Source organism: Onychomys torridus, chromosome X (assembly GCF_903995425.1).
Source record: "Onychomys torridus chromosome X, mOncTor1.1, whole genome shotgun sequence".
NCBI lineage: Eukaryota > Metazoa > Chordata > Mammalia > Rodentia > Cricetidae > Onychomys > Onychomys torridus.
In genome coordinates, this window is record NC_050466.1 from 23,648,961 (window position 1) to 23,672,901 (window position 23,941).

The window sequence follows — 23,941 nt, forward strand, 5'->3', positions numbered from 1 at the left end:
ATAGATGGACACTAACTATAGATAACCTTTTAATAAGAAAAAACAGAAGCTAGTTGCTGCTGACGGCAAATAATCACGGAGACATAATGCATGCTTTATGTCTGTGCTCTGTCTCCCCAGTTGTTGGGATAGCATGTCTTTTATAGGGGTTACAGAGAATCTCTATGTCATCAAGACCTCAAACTTTTTCTTTGATATTGGGTGAGAGCTCCACCTTGTGATCTTTGAGCATATATATATTTTAAAATTAATAACCTACATTCCAGAAATGATTGGCCTTTTAATCTTTTATACTCTTATTTAAGTATTACATGTTCTTAATTCTAATGGAATCAAGTATATTTAAAGACATTTTTGGTGGCAGTGTAGTGGGAACTGAGGAGAACGCTGTGTACTTGCTAGGCAAATGCTCTGCTATATCCCCAGCCCTCTTTCTTACTTTGTATTTTAAGACAGGGTCTCACTAAGTTATCAAGTCTGGGGTGTCCTTGAACTTGGGATACTCCTGCCTTGTGCATCTGAGTCCTGGGATTACAGGCCTATGCCACCAGACTTCAATAAAGACATTATTTAGTAAATTTTGTAATGTAAGTCTTTGGGAAAAGCAAGTTGTATTTACATGCAGGCATAGACATTTAAAATAATATAATAATAAAAAAAAACGTTCTCAACTTTTTGCTTTCTGAAACTTTGATTTCTGAAAACATTCCCAGTGTCATCTCTACCCACTGTGTTCTCTTCTAAATCCCAAATTAACTTAGTCATGTTTATTAAGTTAGCTAATAAGTTAACCAGATGATTAAAAATAGCAAAAGCTCATGGGCATGGTGACTCACATCTTTAGTCCCAGCACTTGGGAAATAGGAGCCAGTGCATCTATGAGTTCGAGGCTAGTTTGTTCTCTGTAGTACTTGCAGGACAGCCAAAGATACATAGAGTGAGACCCTGTCTCACATATGTATATCAAAACATTTCCAAAATATATGGAATTTGGCATTTTTAGGTTTAGGTTTAAGAGGTATATGATTTCTTACAGAAATCAATGTTTTCCTATTTCTTGTATAGGTAGTTCCATAAGAAAGATGATTGTTCTGTTCAGTGCTATCATTGAACAGTCGCCCTGGCCCCACAGTGTTTGTTGTGAAGAGCTCAGAGACGTAGTGACAGCATAGATGGCTACTTACTATATATTTTTCAAATCATACTACCCTAATGACTTGAAGTGTTGGTTGAGAATTTGTCTATGCCTTTACAGTTCCCTTACTCTTTCTTTTTAAACAGTATCTAGGATATTAGAAGACAAAGATACATTCTGTATGTGATGACAAACCTCAGAAATACAGACTATTAGACAGTTCTGTAGGGTACAGTAATAAAAGCTGGGTTAACACTTAATTGTCTTGGAGGGGAACAGTAGTTTAGGGCATAAAGGAGACCATACTAATAGTAGGTATAGTTTAAGATTTTACAATATGTCGACCTTTCATTTAGAAGATAGACTCTATGATCTTTGCACTGTGAATTTGTTATATTGCTGTCCACAGAATGTTTTTTTCTTTTCTGTGACAGATTTTCAGGTAGGCAAGTTAATCTTGAACTCTATTTTAGCCAAAGATGGCATTGAACTTCTGATCTTGCCTCTACCCCCAACTTCTGTGGTTACAGGCATACACCACCATTCATGCTACATAAATACCTCTTGTAAAGAATTTTTTTTAATTGTAGCCCGACAATAGTATAAGTTAGGAAATAGTGTTTTGAACACATATTTAGCAATTGATGTTTGTTATGGAGTTGATAAATTGATGGGGAAATTGTTTGCTCCTTTTCTTATGTCTTATTTTCTTTTCTCTGCTTACCCTTTTGCTGTCTATGGACGTAGAACTCACTGTGTAGCCCAGACTATCCTGGAACTACAATGTCTCTTGCCTTTGCCTTTGGCTTACTGGTGTGTAGCATCACACCTACCCTGAGTCTATTTTACAGGAAAAGGTCATTGGAATTTCACCAGTATGGTACATTTGATTGAGCATTTATAAGATATATTTATTTAGCTCTACCTACTTTAAAATTATTTTAATTATTACATGTATTTACAAGTATGTGTGTGTGTAGGAATATGTGGGGGTTGGTGTGGGCATGCATGTCTTGGTGCATATGTGGAGGTCGTTGGACAGTTTGAGGTGGTCAGTTTTATCTTTCTACCACATGTGTCCCAGGGATTAAATTCCGATCATCAGGTTTGATGGGAGGTGCTTTTACCTACTGAATCATCTCACAGGCCCTCATCTACTTTAGGTGACCACCAAGTACTTAGGTTCTCTTTTAAAGACAAAATCCAAACCAAATCCTAAGACTGAAAGATCAAGTGTGGTGTATATATCTATACTCCTAGTACTTGGGAAATGAGTCAGGTGGATCAGGAGTTCATGGTCATCCTCAGCTACTTAGGGAGTTTGAAACTAGTATGGGAAATATGAGGTACTATCTACAATCAAACAAACAAACAATCCAAGCTGTAAACAAAGTATGGTTAGTCTAGATAGCTCAGCAGGTAAAAGCACTTGTTGCTCAAACCTGACAACCTGGGTTTGATCTCTTGAACCTACATAAATATGGGAGGAGTCAGCACCACAGAGAAGTTCTCTGACCTCAACATGTGACACATACATCCTCATATATGCACAGTAATAATAAGTAATAAAGATTTGACATTTTTATAGTAAGACATTCAGATGTTAGCTTTAGCCTGTTGCCCCACCACCCCACCCTTTTGTTATATACCAGTCATTTCATAGCAGGTTATTCTTTCATTTAGGAGATGGACCTGTGGCCTTCAAACCTAGAAAGTATTTCTTTTCTCATGCTCAGACCTATCCTTAATTTGGCTACAAGTGTCATCCTTTTTGTTTGACATGTGTTCTTGCTATGTAGACAAGGCTGGCCTCAAACTCTTGACTGCTGGGGGTATAGGTGAATACCACCATAACTAGCTACAAGTAACATTCTCTCTTTTTTTCTTTTGTTTTTTTTTTTTTGAGACAGGGTTTCTCTGTGTAGCCCTAGCTGTCCTGAAATTCACTCTGTAGCCCAGGCTGTCCTTGAACTCACAGAGATCCACCTGGCTCTGCCTCCTGAGTGCTGGGATTAAAGGCGTGCGCCACTGCCACCTGACATAAATTTGTATGTACATGAGCAGATTAATAGGGGGGGGGGAGCATGAGCACATGAACAAGCCTGAAGCTAGAGAGTCATGAGATATTTGTATGGTACAAACCTCTATTATGTTATTACTGTAGATCTGGTAAGAGTTCTTAACATCAAGCCAAATGGAAGAGAACAAAATACAAAAAAATAACTCATTTACTAAAACACATTAAGAGACACTGGGGAATTTAGCTTTTGACAATGGCTATTTCTTGATGTATGTGGTGTATTTATAATGTATTTTTCTCCTCTTTAAAGGAAACATCTTTCTTAGAGGAAGCACACTGTCATTTTACTCACATAAATATATGAATATATTCTGATATTGGGGTGTTCCAGAAGATGATAAAGAAATGATAGCAGCTCCAGAAATACCAACTGATTTTAATCTACTTCAGTAAGTACATTATATTGTACATTGTAATGTGACATTTAAATATTTGTTTTTCCAAAAAAATTGATATGGTAATTTTGATTAAATTGTTTCTCCTGAGATCTGATAGTTATCATGTATGGTTTGAAATTTTTTTAATTGTTACTCATTGAATTTTTTTAGTATTTCTGTAATATTTTGGATCTATTTTTAAAATTACATATGGTGAAATATACTATTACTTTACAAATATTTATTTTATTTTCACTTCTGTGTATGTGTCTGTATGTGGGTTTGTGCATGTATATGCAGCTGCCTGTCAAAGCCAGAAGAGAGCATTGGATTCCCTGGAGCTGGAGTTACTAGGAAGTGAACACTGCAAGAGCATTGCATGCTTTTAACCCCTGAGCAGTCTCTCCAGCCTCTCCTCTAATTGTTTGATGTACAGTTCTGAGTCCAGTGTTGGGATTGCAGTATGCCTTAGTTATTGTCCTGTGCTCTGGAGACATACCATAACTCTTAGGAAAGAGACACCAAGACTCTTAGGAAAGAAGCATTTAATTGGGGGCTTGCAGTTTAGAGGATAAGTGCATGATCATCATGGTGGGAAGCAGACTGGCATGGTGCTGTAGCGCAGCTGAGAACTTTACATTCTGATCTGCAGGCAGCAGGCAGTGAGAGGAGATACTGCTCCTGATGTGGGCTTTTGAAACCTCAAAGCCCACTCCTCAAATGACACACATCCTTCAATTAAGTTTCCTAACCGAAAATTATGTCAGTAACTGGGCACCGAGCAAATGAGCCTGGGGGCCATTCTCATTCAAACCGCCACAGACTACCAGTTATTTTGAGGGGATATCAAGATGATTAAAGTGTTGTCTCTTTGTTAGTAAGGAATAATACCATATATTCATATTTAGGTTGCTATATCAAGTTTTGCTTTTAAATCAAATGAGGGTAAGACATCTCAATCATTTGTTTGAGAAACAAGTTATATGCATATTGGTCTAAAAAAGATGTTTGAATACCTGACTACTCAGCCACCCACCTCTCCATTTCCCTGTCTTGTCTTTAATGTTACCTACATTCTTGAGGCTGAAGAGATGTCTAGTGAGTAAGAAGACTTGTTGCTTGCAAAGCCTCTAGGTTCCGTTCCCAGCTCTCATATGGTCACTTACAACTATCTAACTCTGGTTCCAGGGACACCTTCTTTGGGCACCAGGCATCCATATGGTGCACAAGCATATAAACATGCACATAAAAGCACCAATATGCTGGACGGTGGTGGCACACACCTTTAGTCCCAGCACTCAGGAGGCAGAGGCAGGTGGATCTCTGTGAGTTCGAGCCCAGCCTGGTCTACAGAACGAGATCCAGGAAAGGCGCAGAGCTATACAGAGAAACCCTGTCTTGAAAAACCAAAAGAAATTAAATAATTAAAAACATTTTGACTATAGTAGGTAGATACCATAGTACATGGGAGCCAGTTTCTACTTTGTTAGTATGTAGCTTTTCATATTTTTAATAATTTTTGTTTGGTGGAGATTATGAGCCTATTGGGGTTTTGCTAATAGTATGACTTTTCTTTGAGGTTCTGGGATTAAACACAGGACCCTATTGTCTACTATTGAGTTATATCTATAGTCTCCAAAATAATGTTTTGTTTAAGACAGAGTCTCATGTAGGGTAGGCTAGCCTCAAATTTACTATGTAGCCTAGGATGACCTCAACTCCTGACTGCTTTCTCAAGTTATTGGGTTGCAGGCATGTACTACCATGCTCATTTTTATGCATTTCTAGGCATTAAACCTAGGGCACGCTAGACAAGTATACTGCTAACTGAGTCACATCTTCAGCCCAAACTGTGATATTTTAATCACAGTGTATACTGGCTATACTTTAAGGTTTCTGTGGAAAAATAGCATCTTTAGTGAGACATATTCCAAGTCTTGAATTCTTTTTTGTTAAAGGAGTTACTGAGCCAGGTTTAGTGCTGCGTACCTGTGATCACAGCACTCATGATGTGGAGGCAAGAAGATTGAGAGTTTGAGATAAGACTGGGCTGCATAATGAAGGCTTGCTTACAAAAATAAAACAATCCCCCAATAGCAAATTCTTGTTAAAGATAATAGGACAGTGTAAGGAATTAAGCTCTTATGTACAATTTCTTATGTACATTAAAATAAAAATCATTAAAAATTTTATAGATTAGAGTATAACTAGAATACTTAATATGGATCTGCAGTAGGATAATGGATAATGATGGGAGTAGAATAAACAGCATTTGCTTGGAGATGTGTGATGCTAGGGTTAGTGAAGGACAGAAGAGTCAGCTCTCTGATATTAGTGGGTAAGTCCTGTTTCCAACCAGTGACGGGTTTTCTCACTAGTTTTTGCCAACATACTAATTATTATGTCTTTTCACCTACGGTAGTTTAGTGTTCACTTGGTATTAAAACATAAGAAAACAATAGAGTTAAGACAGACTTAGGGAGAATTTAATTTTTCTGTTTGGGGGTTACTTTAAATTCTCATTTTGATGACTCAATTTGTTTTTTACTTCTGTGACTTGTTCTTGTGGTTTAGATAGTTCGGAGGAATAAGAATATTATTGGGTCTTTGATTCTGTGACCATTGGATTTTTAGCAGTTACTGAGCCAAGAGTTGGTGTTGCCCAAGTATCTGGGGAGAAAAGAATATAATTTATGTATGAAGATATTTAAAAAGTTTTTAATTTCTTTGGTACTATATGTATTTAGAGAAGAACATCAGTGAGAACTATCTTTTAAATTTCATGGTTAAGATATAGTAGTTATTGAGTTTTTGGTGATCAACTCTCAGAACTGGTGTTTATTACAGGCCATTTCCTTTCAGCATGATATTACATAGTTAGTATTCCCACTGTCTTCAGTACAATGTTTAAATTACTTTGTACGTAAGTGCTATAAATAGTAATTATTCTCTAGATTTATGAAGTATTTCTACCTCAACAGTGTCTGTACAGCTGGTAATATTACAGGAATAAAAATGGAAATAAAAGAAGAAATAGTCAGGGTTACTTTCATAAGGATAGTCTTTCCCTTTGGTACCATTATTTTAAGCAGAACTGACTATACATTTACATTTTCAATGGTCATACCGTTATCTTTCATGGGGGGCTTTATTATAAAACCTAGTGTTATGTAAATACCAATGTATATCTTGCTTTAACTATTTAAATTGGGTAGGGTTAGTTTATACATGATCACAAACATGCACAGCATAACGAACCACACGTTAATTAAATTTTAATTTAATTTAAATCAGTTTCGTTTGTGTGTGTGAGAAAATCCAGCTTATACAAAGTATCCCCATCCCTAATAAAAATAAGGGCCAGGTTTTTAGGACTGTAGTTTTATCTGTTGGAGGTTGAAGAGACTTGGAAGATTTTACTCTTCCTGTATATATAGTAGATTGTGTTATAGATGAGAAGAATGAGATATTATTTCTACAAGATCACTGTTAGAAGTGATACTGCAGATATTGCTAAGATTCTTTAATGATTTAGTATTGAAAGGCAAAATAGCTTTTCTTGTTTGTTTTTTATTTTGTTTTGGTTTGTTTTTGCTTTTTGAGACAGGGCTTCTCTGGGTAGCTGTCCTGGAACTTCTGGCTTCAGACTCGGAGTTCTGTCTGCCTCTGCCTCTGGAGTTCTGGGATTCAAGGTGTGCGCCACCACCTCTTTTCCACAGGACCCTTTCCCACATCCATAACTTTGTTTTATTTGTGAACTACTGATTTGTAATAATTCAATCATGCCTTTTTATTTTAGATAATGTGAAAAAATTGGAAACATCATCTACTTTTCTAAGAAAGGTTTAAAATATTTGCTTATCTTTTTGTCATAGGGAGTCAGAAACACATTTTTCTTCTGACACAGATTTTGAAGACATTGAAGGAAAAAATCAGAAGCAAGGCAAAGGCAAAGTATGTATCATTTATGTCACTGTTTTTTAAAGGTTTGACTTCCCTGTAAATTGATTATAATGTTGTGTTGCCTCAATTATAAACAAAATACATAAACTTCCTTCTTCTGATATACCCTACAGATTTAACATATAACATGTAACATATAGCCAAGCTATATCTAGTCTACTAGTGAAAATCATTGTATCCTTTGTAAATAATGTCAAAGATGAAAACTAACAAAGTAAAGTTTTTGATAGAATGCAAAATTTAGAGTATGACTTAGTATGACTAAGTAACCAGATAGCTGTGGATAACTTGGTAAGTTGTTAAATTATTTTTTATTTTTCTGTAATTTTGTTTTTGTTTTTATTACTGAATTTCACTTATGTAGCCTTGAGCTGGCTATGTAGCCTAGGCTGGAATGAATTTGTAATCTTTCTGGCCTACCTTCTTCCCAAGTGATAAGATGTGTACTACCATGTTTGAGTTCAAAATGAATTTTAGATTGTGATTTTCTAATGACATATTTTGAAAAAGTCTAGGCTGTATATAACTATATAGTGAACTTTCCCCATAATCCTGTGATCGAGAGGTTATTTATAATTTAGACATTTAAAAGAAATTGTATGTATGTGTGAACACCTTGTCTATGGTTTAGACTTCTGTGAAGGAACATTATGACCAAAAGCAGTTTGGTAGGGGAGGCTTTCTGTTTCAGCTTAAGAGTTCCCACATTATACTCCCATCATTGGGGAAAGGCAGGGTAGGAATTCAGATATCGACAGGAACCTGGATGAAGGAGCTTTTGCATACATAGGTCATGGAGGAGTCCTGCTTACTGCTGGAGCTGCTTCCTCACAGCACCCACGCCTAGCAGCCCAGTGGTAGCACTGCCTACACTGAGCTGGGCAATCCTGCATCAATCATCAATGAAGAAAATGCAGCACAGGCTTATTCATAGGTCAGTCTGCTTGGGGCATTTTCTCAGTTGTGCTCCCTTTTCTCTCTCAAATGACAGAAAACTAGGCAGCACAGTGCGCGTGTGCGTGTGTATACTTGCACATGGAATTTTGTTGAAATGGAACCATACAATGCAAACTATAACTCAGTGTTATAACTCAGTGTACCCCAAACTCAATGAGAATTTTCAACAATTTTATCAGTCAATATAACTGTAACTGTAATATTTAGTGACTTTATAACATCACATTTTATACATGGAACAAATTTTTTTAACAAGACCTTGGAATACTTTTTACAGTGTACATAATTAAGTTGTTACTAATTTTGTATGTAATTCCTTTAAAAATAGAGATTTAAGAGAAAAGCACAGGGATATGAATGGAAATGGTAACTTGTAAGTGCTGAAAGCAAACATCTGTAATTCTAGTGAGCAGTAGATGATTATTCATTATGAAGTAGCTTTCATTAGTCTACTTTTGCCTATGATTTCAGTTGCAGGTTGAGGAAAGGGGCCTTCCTCATGGCATCTGAATAGAGTATTCTAATGACTTTTCTGACTTTTCTTTTGTCTTGGGTGTTTGTTTGTTGGTTTGTTTTGGTTGTCTAGGGATTGAGTCAAGGGCTCTCATACACATTAAACATGCTTTCTGTTGTTGTGATGTACCCCTCTAAAGTTTTTCTTTTTGTGATATAGCTTATTTCACTTTCCAGAGCCGGTGCTGTAGGTGAAGTGTTAGTGGCCAGATCGAGGATTTATTATAATAAGAGCAACTACATTTTAACACTGTTCTGTGTATGTTTTAGGTGCTATGCTAAAAATTAGTATACATGAATATATTATATATAATTGTAACCTAATTTAATATCCAATTAAATTACAAGACTTGAGCCTGGAGAAGTGGCTCAGTGGTTACAAGTGTGTACTAGGAATCTTAAAGGTACTTGTTAATGAAACTCAAACCCGAGACCAGTTATTGGGGTGAATGCTGGAAGATCAGAGACAGAACAAGCCACGGCTATCTCACCTTGTTAGCTAGTCCTCCTCCACATGAATCTCAGCTGAGCTGTGTTGCTCCAAAGCCTGAACGCTTAACCAACCAAATGTTTAACTAACTACACGCTTTTATACTCCTTAGTTCCTGGTCCTCACGTCTTATATACCTTTCTCTTTCTGCCCCCACTCCCTGGGATTAAAGGTTGGGTTTCTGGGATTAAAGGCGTGGGTCACCAAGTTTAGCTGTTTCTAAAGTGGCCTTGAACTCAGAGATCTCCACCTGTCTCTGCCTCCCAAGTGCTGGGATTAAAGGTGTGTACCACCTCCGCCCAACTTCTGTTATGGCTTACTCTTCCCATTTTCTAGCCACCATTTTTGGCTTTGTTCTAGTGGCTGTCTGTTCTCTGACCCCCAGATAAATTTATTAGGGTACACAATATTGTTGGGAACACAATACCCACCACACAAGCGTGTGTACTTCTTTTCTGGAGGACCCCAATTTGATTCCCAGAATCAATATCATGTGACTCATAGCTGCCTGTCAATCTGGCTCCAGGGGAATCTGGTGCCTCTGGAGTCTGCAGGCATCCCCATCCATGTACACTTAACCCACTCACAGATAGGCACACAATTTAAAAAGTCTGAATTATAAAACTTGAATTTTTATAGATAGAAACTGAAGTCTAGAGATAGTCAGTGGTTAAATGATCTGAATCTATTTCTTTACTGATAGCCTATGATGCTACCTCCAAAGGACTTATTCATTCATTCATTCATTCATTCATTTATTTATTTATTTATTTATTTATTTATTTATTGGTGTTTTCGAGACAGGGTTTCTCTGTGTAGTTTTGGTGCCTGTCCTGGAGCTCTCTCTGTAGACCAGGCTGGCCTCGAACTCACAGAGATCCGCCTGGCTCTGACTCCCGAGTGCTAGGATTAAAGGCATGAGCCACCATTGCCCAGCCAAATGTCCCTTTTAAAAGGAGTTTTTTTTCTTTATAAAACTATACCCAGGTTAGCATATTAGTATTTTTCTTCTTCCTCCTCTTCTGTCCCTGACCCACCCCTCTTAGAGACAGTCTTAGAGTCATGTACCCCATGGTAGCCTTCAACTTGCTTTGTAGCCAGGGCTGGCCTCTGATCTGCCTTTTCATCAAGTGTTGAAATTACAGGTGTATGTGATTACATCAAGCTATACTTTTCTTGTATTTCTGTTATTTTACCATATGTTTTCCTCAAGCACAGCAGATGCATTGAAGCATTTTAATTGTACTATTTTTTTCATACTGACCAATCAAATTTACACACATGATACACGGTTTGAAAGTATATGGCTTTGTATTAATATTAACTTTTTAAAAACATATTATAGTATACTCATTGTAGTTTTTAGCTTTATCTCTAAAATTCTTTTACTTTGTATAAAAGCCTTTCATTTTAGAATTAGAAATTAATGATTCAGGCTCACAAAGACTGATTCTTTTAACAAAATTAACTAATGGCAACATTTCAAAGTTATGGAAATTATTTATTGAAATAATTTTTAAGCACAGTGTGGTAACATCTGCCTCTAATCTCAGTTACTCAGGAGGCTAAAGCAGGTGGATTGCAAATTCATTACAGGACGGGCTGCTTGTTTACTTCAAGTGCAGCCTAAAAATGACTCAGCAAAATTCCACCTCAAACTAATAATCGAAAGGACTAGAAATGTACCCTGTTGATAAATGCTTACCTTGCATGGATGAGTCTCTGAATATATATCCTCATTACCACAAAACAGCAACACCAAAAAGAAAACAACAGACCAAAACTAGAAAGGACCCTTTGTAAGGTAACATGCAAAGATACAGAATGTCTGGAAATAAATCTGTAGGCTTAACTCTAGATCAGCAGAATTACAGAATATGGCTTGCTTTTAGACTTTTCCATGATATAAGAATATCACTTATTTTTAATGTCTTATACAAGTAAAGAATAGGTAGTATGTGGCTATGTTTTGTTGTTTAGATCTGCCAACTTGATACTTCTTTAAATGACTTGAGAAAAGAGTGGCAATGATGAATTAGATAAGTTGGCCTGTGGGCAGGTTTGGGGGAATTTCCTTGATTGTTAAATGATATAGAGAAACCCAGCCCATTGTGGATGCTACTATTTCCTAAGTGAGAGAAGAGAAAGCCAGCTGAGAGCAAGGATGTGTTGATTTACTTTGCTCTTGACTCTGGTTGGTGACTGCTTGAGTTTTTGTCCTGATTGATGTCTCTGAAATAATGGACTTTAACCTGGAATTGTAAGCCAAATAAAACCTTCCTCCTTTAAGTATTTTATCACAACAATAGAAACAAAAAGTAGCACAGTGGTCCACAAAGCCAAAGATCTTTACTGTGACTTTATAGAAAATTTGCGGACCCTTGCTGTCTAGATCATAGGAATGTATCTCTCTCTCTAAAAGGCACTTTGAAATCATCAAATGCAAGGGTCTGAAAATACTTACTTTAAAGGTTTTATTTTGGCACTGGCACTTTAAAAATGAATTAGAGAGACTGTAAAGATGGCTCAGCAGTAAAGAGCACTTGCCTCCTACTATCACAAAGAACCAAGGTTTGGTGATATACAGCTGTTTGGAACTTCAGAAGCAGGGGTTCTGACACTCTCTTTGGGTCTCCTTGGGTACCAGGCACATACATAGTGCATAGACATACATGTGGGAAAAACACTCATGCACAGAAGTAATTAGGTTGGAGGAATAGAGGAAGCATTAAAGGGTAGGGGGTTGGAGTGAATTTGAACAAAACATATATGTATGAAATTTTCAATTAGTAAAAAGAAATGTACTAGGAATGGTTCTTCTTTTTCTTTCACAAGGTGTAAAAGTTACGGGAGTATTTTTCATAAGTTATACAATGAGCCTTAACATTTTTGTTCATGTACATGTTTATTTATGTGTGGAGGTTAGAGGGCAACTCAGGAGTTGTTCATTCCTGCCATTTGAATCCTGGGGATCAAACTCAGGTCATCAGGCTTGGCAGCAAGTGTTTTACTCTATGAAACATTTCTGTGGCTCTATATAGGGAACCTTTTTACTGATTCAGGAAACTCCTACTCCCAATACTGACAGCTTCCTTGTAAGTGAACTTCATTTTCCTGTAATGATCATTAATTGAATTCTCATGGTGTTTGAGAGTTGACCCAGGACAAGAATTTGATAGCTTTATTTACACTCTTTACAAACACTTGTTTGAGACTGCAGCGATGGGACTGTAGAGCTGACTCAGTGGGGGTTAAGAGCGCTGGCAGCTCTTGGAGAAGACCCGGGTTTGAGTCTTGGCACCTACGTGGTGACTCACGACTGAGAAGATCAATACCCTCTTCTGGCATTTGTGGGCATACATACACATGTGTGGGAAAAATACTTGTACATAAAATAAAGTAAAAATTGAAAGAATATTGCAATGAGTTAGAAAGTTGGCAGCAAGAATTAAGTTGTTAAGTTGTTAAGTTGTTGAACTAGTCTAAATTACCTTACAAGAGGTTACTCTAGCTATCCACTCTATTCTGTACTCTAACATAACATGATAGACTAAGATAAAACTTGAAGAGGTGTTTTTTATTTTTGTGATTTTTTCCCAAACTTTGTTGATATTTTGAGTGCTTTTAATGCTGTGATATGACATTGTTTTTCAAAATTCAAATTCAGTAGATTAATTCTAGTGGATTTAAATCTAAGTAACATTTACTGAATTTCTTCTAAAGCAGAAGTGATAATAATAGCAATTAAGTTTTGACTTTAGTATGTGTTGAGTATATTTGTAATAAATACTTTGTTTCATCATCACAGCAACTCTGTGAGGTAGGCATAGTTTCCTCTCCCCCCTTATGAATTGGAAAATGTTCCTCTTTTCCTTTTCTTTCTCTTCCTTACTCCTCTCCTCCCCCACTCCCTCTGTCCTTTCTTTTCTCCTCGTCCACAACAAGGCCTCATATAGCCCAGTTGAATTTGTTTGTTATATAGCTGGTCTTGAATTCCTGATCCTCCTGCTTCAGCCTCTTGAATGCTGGAATTCTATGGTCAGATGGGAAAGAAACATTTCTGGAGTAATGTGTGGATAAGTAACTTGTTCAAAATTACTTAGCTAATAGGAGTAGAAATTTCGACTTCCAGTTTGTCATCAAAGGCTTTGATCTTCTGTAATATAAAATGAGCTTCTGGGCTGGAGAGTTGGCTCAGCAATTGAGAGCACTTGCTGCTCTTTCAAAAGACCCTGATTCAGGTCCCAGCACCCACATGGTTGCTTATACCTAACTCCAGTCTTCATAGGTGCCAGGACCAAACATGGTACACATGCAAACATGCAGGAAAAACACTCAAAGGCATAAAATAAGTAAATGAATAAACTTAAAAATAATTTGAGCTTCATGGAAAACAAACGCTATAACTGTCATGTAACTTTCTTGTATTTGGATGGCATTCTTCTATATATGTTCAAGTTAAAACATAATCAGCAGCTTTCTTGGTATTTTTGTTTTGAACTCTCAAGGATACTAAGACAGATAAAAGTTAATAAACTTCTGTTTTTGTTTTTGTTTTTTTGTTTGTGTGCAGACTTGTAAAAAAGGCAAAAAAGGTCCAGCAGAAAAGGGTAAAAGTGGAAATGGAGGAGGAAAACCTCCTTCTGGCCCAAACCGAATGAATGGTCATCATCAACAGAATGGAGTGGAAAACATGATGTTGTTTGAAGTTGTTAAAATGGGCAAGAGTGCTATGCAGGTAACATTTATGAGATTCTTTGAAGTAGTGCATTTTAAACTCTAGTAACATATAAAATACTGCCCTGATTTTTGTTTTCTTTGAAATAGTTATTTCTTATGTGTATCCTTCCCCAGGTCTCCTGTGGATGTATGTTTGCCTGTGCCTTGTATGTGTGCATGCGCTCTATGGCGGGTGTGTGGAGTTCACAGAGTAGCTTGGTGAACTCATTTGTTTCCTTTCATCTTTATGGAGGCTTGGGAGAGCAAACCTAACATGGCCAGACTTACTTGGCAAATGCTTCTTACCCACTGAGACATCTTGCTGGTCCTCTTTTTAATTTTACTTATTATTATTATTATATCTAAGTATGGCCTGCTTTGGTGTGTGTATACCATGATCTACATGTGGAAGTCAGAGGAGAACTTTTAGCAAGCAGTTGGGTTTCAGAGATTAAAATCAGGTTAGTATGCTTCCATGGCAAGCACTTTTACTCACTGAACTATTTCACTGACCCTTCCATGATTTTTCTAATTATATTTTAATAAATACAAAACTATGAATGTATTTATAGTACCTTTTATTGGGGGGTGTTTGCTGGGACTCAAACTCAGAGCCATTTATATTCTAGGCAAGTATTCTAACCACTGTACTATGTCTCTAGGCCTTTGTGTCTTTATGTCTTTGTGTGTGTGTGTGTGTGTGTGTGTGTGTGTGTGTGTGTGTGTGTGTGTGTGTGTTTTCTTGGTGCTTGAATGAGCCCTATACCACTCAGTTGCAACCTCAGTGCAAAGCTGTGTCTTGAGCCATTTTCTAAGTTTTAAGGACATAAAGCAAAAAATTAATTGGTTAAAAAAAATGATGATATTGAGTTTGGCTATGAAGGTTCGTGGTTCCCAGGATTTATATAGCTGCCATTAACAAATGAAGTCTTGATGGGTGGAGAGATGCTTAGTGTTTAAGGGCACTTATTACTCTTGCAGAATGTCTTAGTCAATGTTCTATTCCTGTGAAGAGACACCATGACCACAACAACTCTCATAAAGGAAAACATTAATTAATTGGGGCTTGCTTACTGTTTTAGAGGTTTAGTTCATTATCCTCATGTCAGGAAGCATGGAGGCACACAGGCAGGCATGCTAGCTAAGACTTCTACATCTGGATCTGAAGGCACCAGAAATAGACAGCCATTGGGACTGGCTTGAATATTTGAAGCCCCCAAAATCCACCCCCAGTAACACACTTCAACAAGGCTACACAACTGTTAATAGTACCGTTCCTTGGTGACCAAGCATTAAATCTATGAGCCTATGGCAGCTATTCTATTTCAAACAACCACATAGAGGACCTGGGTTCAATTACTAGCACTCACAGGTTGATTTACAAATACTTGTAGCTTCAGTGTCAAGGGATCTGAAGACCTTTTCTGACCCTTGCTGTCACTCTATGCACATAATTCATATACATACATACACAGGCAACACACATAAAATAAAAATAAAAACAGTTACATTTCTACTGCTGTGACAACCATCACCAAGGCTACTCAAAAAACAATTTAATTCAGGGCACATGGTTTTAGAAGGTAGTAGTGTCCATCAGCACCATGACTTGGAGAATGGCAGCAGGGAAGTAGGCATGGCACTGGAGCAGTAGCTGAGAGCTTATTTCTGATCCACTAGCACAAGGCATGTGGGAGGGGGTGGGGAGCAAGTGCGCCAACTTGAAATGGCATGAAGTTTTGAAACCTCAAAGCTTACCTCTGCTGCATACCTCTTCTGCTACACCTCCTATTCCTTCCTAAATAGTTTCACCAACTAAGGACCAAGCACTCAAATATAGGAGCCTATCAGGCCAACTTTCATTAGAATCATGATGGAATTCTTAGTTATAACCTAATGTTATTAGCCATTTAGTTAACTGATTCTTAATAAATATGCAGGAGTATATACTATCTTTTTGCTGTTTTGAGATGGGGTCTCTGTTAGGATGGTCTTTAATTTTATGCTCAAGCAATCCTACTATCTGAGCCTCCTTAATAGCTTGGAATATAGACATATGCCCTCATACCCTATCTGGAATATATGTATTTCATAAAAGTATTAATGTTATAGGGAATTAACTTCATATAATTAACTCTAAACATTATTAGGTGCAAAAGGATAGTTTTTTGAGAAGTAGTTATTTAGGCTTTATGTTATTAATCAACTTAAATGCAAAATTTGCTTATATAATTATATAAGTATTTGACTGTGTAATTAAGACATAAAATAGCCGGATGGTGGTGGTGCACGCCTGTAATCCCAGCACTCGGGAGGCTGAGGCAGGTGGATCTCTGTGAGTTCGAGGCCAGCTTGGTCTACAAAGGGAGTTCCAGGACAGCCTCCAAAGCTACAGAGAAACCCTGTCTCAAAAACAAAACAAAACAAAACAAAAAACAAAACAAAACCATAAAGTATCAGTTGGGACTAGTAAAGATTTTCACATGCAAAAGAACAAAAGAAAAATACTTAACCATTGTGCCTTTAGATCAACTCACAGCATTCTAATTCATAGTCCACAAGTTCATTTTTATGTAATGTTTAGTGCTTAGAAGTTTTGTTGTTTAAAGTTTTATTTGTGTGGGTGTTTTTTGTTTTTGTTTTTGTTTTTGGAGACAGGGTTTCTCTGTTTAGCTTTGTGCCTTTCCTGGATCTTGCTCTGTAGCCCAGGCTGGGCTCGAACTCACAGAGATCCGCCTAGTTCTGCCTCCCGAGTGCTGGGATTATAGGCATGCGACACCACCGCCTGGCTGTTTAATGTTTTAAATTATAATTTGAGTACACTTCTTTTGCTGTGTCTGTTTTATTTTGCTACTCTATTAGTTAAAAAAGTACTTCTCCTTTTGCATTAGTTTTATCAAATGATATATGTTTTTCTCAGCTATATTGTATTCCACTTCATTACTTTCTTTTTTATTTTTTTTAATTTTTATTTATTTTTGTTTTTTCCAGAATTGAGGACCAAACCCAGGGCTAGGCAACCGCTCCACCACTGAGCTAAATCCCCAGCCCCTATTTTTGTTATTTTTTTTATAATGTTTTGTTTTAATTAGTTAAACATCAACACACACACACACACACACACACACACATTTTCTTTGTCAGTGCTGGAAATCATTCCTTAGGCTTTGTGTGTGCTAAGCAAATGGCCTTACCACTGACTAAGCTACAATTCCAGTCTTTTTGTCTAGCATCCTTTATTTTTGTCAATTTCGGTGTTTTAGTTCATTTGTATTACTATAAAATAACATGGACTACATAACATATAAACAACAGAAATTGATTTCTCAAGTTATGGAGTCTAGGAAGTCTGGGATCAAGGCACTGCAAGATTTTCATGTCTATAGGGCCTTCTTTGTGGTTCATAGATCGATCGCATTGTGTCCTTTCTCGGTGGAAGACAGCTCTCTGGGACCTATTTTATAAGACCATTAATCCCATTTGTGAGGGCTGTATGCTCTAATTGCCTTCTACAGCCCTGTCGAACTTTCCTCATACTGTCACACTGGTGCTCAGGTCTCAAGAGCACATGTGGTGTTGCAATGGCTTGCAGTCAGAGCAGAGTCACGCTTCTGGTTTTCTCTAGTCTTCTGGGATTTGTTGACTATCTTAGGTCATCAAATGTTTTTAGACTAACCTGCCTTGTACAGGGACCTGAGTTTGGCCCCCAGCAATGAGATGAAAGTTAAGTAAAAAGCAAAAATAAAAACCTGCTCCAAGGGACATTTCTAGTTAACTCCCCAGGGTTTGCCCTAAAGCTGTTGTCCACCTCTGGGCAGTTATGTGTATTACTCTTGGGTTACTTTCCTAAGGCCAGATTTTATCAAGGAAATCTGCTTTTTAGAAACTGGGTTTTCCCGTACTCAAAAGTTTCAGCCCAGATTTCCTTATGGTATGCCACAGTATGTGCTGTGTGCTCAGGCCTTTGTTTCTTTAGATGCTTGGAATTGTGTCTTTTCTTTCTTCCAAATCAGTAGAACTGACTGAATTAAGAAAATCACTCTTCAAAAAACTTTTTAATTATGTGTATGTGTACATGTGTTTCTGTGTGTGGGTGTGCACACTTGAATACAAGTCCCCAGGGGGAGCAGAGACATTGGATACTTTGGAACTGGAGTAACAGGTAGTTGTCTGCATGATGAGAATGTTAGGCATTAAATTCAGAGATCCTCTATAAGAGCAGCGTGTGTTCTTAACCTCAGACCCATCTCTTCAGCCTCTAAATGTCACTGTTTTGAAAAGCATTCTTAGGTACGGTCTTCACTTTTTCATTGTAACATTTATTCTTACCTTACTCTTGACATTCCATTAGCACATTTACAATATCACATTATTGTAATGTGTGTGTATCTGGCCCCGATTCCCCCTGTTTTGTTCTGTGAGATAGAATGTGCAATTTGGCTGGCCTTGAATTAGGGACTATCTTGCCTTAGCCTCCTGAGTGCTGGTATTTATAGGCTTGTGCCCCCATGCTCTGTTTTGAATACGTTCTTAGTATACTGTCTGGTTAGAAAATTTTGCTGTTTGTGATGGCATACACTTGTAATCCTAGTACTTGAGGGACAATGTCTGAAGGCTCTTTTGTTCCAGGCCAAGTTGGGCTACATAATGAATTCCAATTCAGCCTGTAGTATATAGCAAGCATCCACCTCCAAAGAATTTTTTAAACCACTTTTAGTGTGACAGCCTACATTTGTTTAGGTTGTGAAAGACTTGCATTCCTATTGTAAGTTGTCCTTGAACTTCAAGAACTTCTTATTGCTCTTGGGTGGTCTCTATATTTTTTAGTGTACCCTATTAATATAGTACTACTCAACCACAGCAATGCTTCTAGAATTATTTTGGAAAGACTTGTCTTTGCTCTGTGTGACTTTTATTGGTACTCATTGAATGTCTGGCATTAACACAGTTAGTTGTCCTATTCATCTAGAAGTTTCTTTACTCAGGCATGGTAAAATAGTCTCTGATAACTCAGAGGCTGGAGTCAGCCGGAGCTTTACCTATAAATAACCTTCACATGTGACTTGCACTTATTAGAGTATATTATCTGAGTTTAGAATCTTAAGTAAGTACTATCCTATCCACTAGCACTCCAAGAAACCAGTGCAGCTGTGTGGCTTCCTATGACCTAATTTTGAACATATTACTACACTGTGTTGAATGGAAAAAATGCATAGACTCCTCACCTTTTATTGGGGAACAGGTTTTTAAAACTTTTTTAAGCAGTTGTTTTTTTAAAAACCTTAAACTATTACAGTTGTATAATGTATTCTTTCATTGTTTTCTTGCATTTTGGGAAATGTTTCAGGACTTTTCTCGATTGTGCTGGTTAACATATATAAGCTGTTATATGGAAAATGACTTAAATGCAGGCCTGTTACTGTAATAAATATCTGAGATGATCAGCATAAAAGGAGGAAAAGATTATTTGAACTCAGTTTCAAAGTTTTCAGTGTGGTTATTTGTAGCCTCCTCCTTTTTCTTTGGGGCCATAATCATGTTTCATGTCATGGTGGGGAGAACATGGGATTAACTTGTTTACATTACACCAGTCAGAAAATAGAGGAAGATATTGATGTTACATAATTTCGTTTGAGGGTATGCCTCCAACTGCCTCAGGCTCCCATTAGGTATCCAAATGTTAAAGTTTCAACCACCTTCCAGTAAGTGGAGTTGAGGATTAAGCCTTTAACATTGAACACATGGACTCTTTCAGGGGGAGGAAGCAGAGTTTAGTTTTAGAGCATTTTCAATCTCCCAGAAAGAAAGCTCATGTTCAATAGCAATAGCTTTCCAAGGTCTAGGCTGCCATTCATTGACTTTGTGTATCTTCACTTGTTCTGGACAGTTTATTTAAGAGGAATCATATAACCCAAATTTCACCATGTTGTGGCATGTATTACGACTTTTGGCCAATTTGATATACTGTATGAAATTCACTATTTTGTTATATATTCCTATATTCTTACACATTTGTTTTGTTACTACTTTCTTGGATTTTGAATAGTGCTTTACAAATGTTTGGTTAGACATATATTTTAATTTTTTGAGTAATATATACCCGAGTATCAAATTGCAGTGTCATCTGGTAACTATGTTGAACTTTTTGAGGAGTTTCCAAATGTTTTTCAAAATGACTATCATTTTACATTTCTGATAGCACTGTTTTAGTGTTTCATCTTTCCACAGTTTTGCCAATGTGTGTTATAGTAATTTCTAAATTTATAACCACTTCAGTAAGCAGGAAGCGGTTTCTTTATGATTTTTCTTTGTAGTAAACATCTTTTCATGTGTTTATTGGCCATTTGTTTATTGCCTTTACAGAACTATGTATGTTTGGTCATCTCGCTCTCTGTCTGTCTCTCTCACTCTCTCGCTCTCATTCTCTCTCTTCTTTTCACTCTCTCACCCACCATGTCTGTGGTATGTAAGTGCACCACTTGCATACATGGTGCCCTCTAAGGTTAGAAGAGGGCATTAGATTCCCTGGAGTTACTGATGGTTATGAGCCACCATGTGATTGCTGGGAATCAAACCCAGATCCTCTGGAAGAGCAAAACAATGACTTAGTTGTGAAACTTCTTTATATATTTTGTGTACAGATACATTGTCAGACATGCAATTTAAAAACATTTTCTTCCTTTTGTGGACTACCTTCCCCTTTCTTGATGAAACCTTTGAAATGTAAGCAGTTTTCACTTACTAATATTTTCTTTTGTTTATACTTTTGAACTACTCCATTTTAATGTTTTCTTCTAATAGTTTTATAGTTTTTGCTTTTTAAAAATAGGTATCTGATCAATTTGAGTTAAGTAGTATATGTATGACATAAGGCAGTCTCCAACTTCATTCTTTTCTTTTACATGAAGATATTTGGTTGGTCCTGGGTCATCTGTTGATACTCCTCCCCAAATTGAATTGTCTTGGGATCCTTGTTGATTATTCCTGGGGACTAAATGTTATTTATTATATGACTATGTTTTTCCACTGTAGTCTTTGTAGTAGGTTTGAAATCATGAATCACGAGTCAACCAAATTTTTTCCTTTTTATGCATGTGTATGTGTGTGTGGGTGCACATGATTGCATATTTGTATGTGTGCAGGAACACATATGTAGATATGTTAGTACATGTACACATATATGACATGAGTGTTTGTCGAGCTAGAGGACAGCCTCAGGTCTGTCAGCCTTAGGAATGTTGTACACTTCCTTTGAGGTAGGGTCTCTAATTGGCTTAGAGCTCATCAGTTAGTCTAGACTTGCCTTCTGTTTCTCTGCCTGCCCATCACAGGAGGATAAGTGTATGGCACAAGGCCTGTTAGTTTGTATATTTGTTCTGGGATTGAATTTAGGGCCTCAAGCTTGTGAGCTATCTCCCCATGTCAGGCATTTTCCTGATTTGGATATTTAGTTTCCTTTGTAGTTAGGAATTTCAGGATTAACTTTAATATTTGCAAGTACATCAGCTGGAATTTTGATAGGAATTATAGTGAGATGAGTATTGAGCATCTGATACTATTACCTCTCAAAATCTGTGAATTGTCTTTATTTGTATTTAGCATTTATTTATTTATTTATTTAAAAACGAACACTGTATTATTAGGGCTTTTTTTTTATCTCTTGATTCAGGCTTTTACCTCTTTTTAAAAAAATGAACTTTTTTGTTTCTATTTAAATTTAAAATTTAAACTTGATTAACATATGATATTGAATATATTAGTAGAATTTATTCTGGCATTTGCATGGTAGGTGTCATTCAAATTTGCTTCTCTTTATTGACCCTACCCTACAGTCATTGATCACTTTTGTGCATTTAAATTGACTCTTTTTTTAAAAAAAAAGATTTATTTATCTATTTATTTATTTGTTTATTATATACACAGAAGAGGGCGCCAGATCTCATTACAGATGGTTGTGAGCCACCATGTGGTTGCTGTGAATTGAACTCAGGACCTCTGGAAGAGCAGTCAGTGCTCTTAACCTCTGAGTCATCTCTCCAGCCCTTAAATTGACTCTTAAATTTATTTTATTTATAGTATCTTACTAAACAAAGAAAGAGATGTGGCATTTACTTTTTTTTTGCTCTCCAAACCCTTTAGTACTCAAACAGCTGAGGCACAAGCAATAAACACCATTTTTTGAATGTTAGAAGAAAAAAAATTGTTATGCTCTCAGCATCATATATCAAATTCCCCATCATTTCTTCATTCAGTTCATCAGCACTCTGGTCCATAGGTTGATTCAAGATCTAAAGGCAGCTGGACAATGCTAGAAATAATCTAACTTGATGGAGATGAAAGGATCACAAAACATGGACTTGGCCTAAGTATACACATAGTACACTATTAAGGGCATTTATACTACCTTTTCAGAGAGCTCTACCTAAAATGTCTTCAGTTAAGTAAAAACAGTGGCATCCAACAATACAATACACCTTTGCCTGAGGCAGCATTCCACCATGCACATTCCCTCTCCAGACTGTCCCTGGAGCCTTGCCTTCTGGCATCACTGACCAGCATCAAGGCTTCCTGGTTCCATCTATTTAATTTCATGTGAGAAAAGAGTGTTCAGCATTTGTTTTTATGTAGGAAATAGTTGTCTTTAATCAAATCTAGCTGGTGTTCAAAAGTGACAGTGCTGAAGCCCCACATCTGTCATTTAAGAAATAAACTTGGCTTAATCACCCTCAAGGTAAAGACAGCATCCCCACCCTTTCCACTGCCCGAAACCAGAACACCCAGGGCGCATTGCAGAACACCTCTCCAAGCAGTTCCCTACCACTTACTTTTCTGGGCCTTCTTTCCCCATCACTTTCCCAGCTCCACTCTCCCCGTGGTCTTCTTACCCATATCTGGACTGATGGAGGACTTTCTTAGCACTGCAGTCAATCTCTGACTGCATTAGGATGCCTGGGAATGGAGACCCTTACCAGCAAAATAGGAAAGATCTCATATGTGTGCCTCCAGGTCTAGTATTCCATCAGAAAATACTAGATAGAATAAGGTTCTTACATGAGGGAGGGCAGTTGTCCAAAGCTGTTATCCACATGCCAACCAGAGGCAGAAGCCAGCTAAACCTCATTCCATGTCTATGGCTATACCACCCTGAATGTGCAGAGGCATCTACTTTTTTATATAGAAAATTTTAGGGTGATTTATTCCCTAGGATATTGTTAATGTCACTAACAATTACACTTTATAAAATTAAGTACTATAACTTAGTTTTTGTTGCTTATATTTTTATATATATATTTTTTTGGTCGGAGCTGAGGACCAAACCCAGGGCCTTGAGCTTGCTAGCCAAGCGCTCTACCACTGAGCTAAATCCCCAGCCCCAAATTTTTAGAATTTTAATACTGTGTATATTTGCATTTTCACATGTGTACTAACACAGGCACATAATTTTGTCATCGTAAAAACACAATATACTGCTATGAAACCTGTGAAAAGGAATTTCTTTTTTATATAGAAAATAGAGGTTGATTATGCTTTACGTGTGTGTATGTGTGTGTGTGTGTGTGTGTGTGTGTGTGTGTGTACGCACACGGTTGCGATTGTGCCACATAAGCATGTATGTATGTCATGGCTTGGCTGTGGTGGTTATCATACAACTTGTGGGGGCTGGGCTGGGACTGGTTCCCTCTTTAATATTATTTGGGTCTTGGGGA

General features: G+C 37.2%; 1 protein-coding gene across 6 annotated transcripts in view; it reads left to right on the forward strand.

Moving 5' to 3' along the window:
• Positions 1 to 23,941, forward strand: part of Stag2 (stromal antigen 2) — a 132,783-nt gene that overhangs the window by 41,515 nt on the left and 67,327 nt on the right. For all 6 annotated transcript variants that reach the window (XM_036174147.1, XM_036174152.1, XM_036174149.1 and 3 more), the window contains exons 2-4: positions 3,466 to 3,604; positions 7,468 to 7,546; positions 14,089 to 14,253. In XM_036174147.1, the coding sequence (XP_036030040.1) occupies positions 3,561 to 3,604; positions 7,468 to 7,546; positions 14,089 to 14,253 (288 nt within the window). In that variant the 5' untranslated portion in view covers positions 3,466 to 3,560. The remainder of the gene's footprint in view (positions 1 to 3,465; positions 3,605 to 7,467; positions 7,547 to 14,088; positions 14,254 to 23,941) is intronic.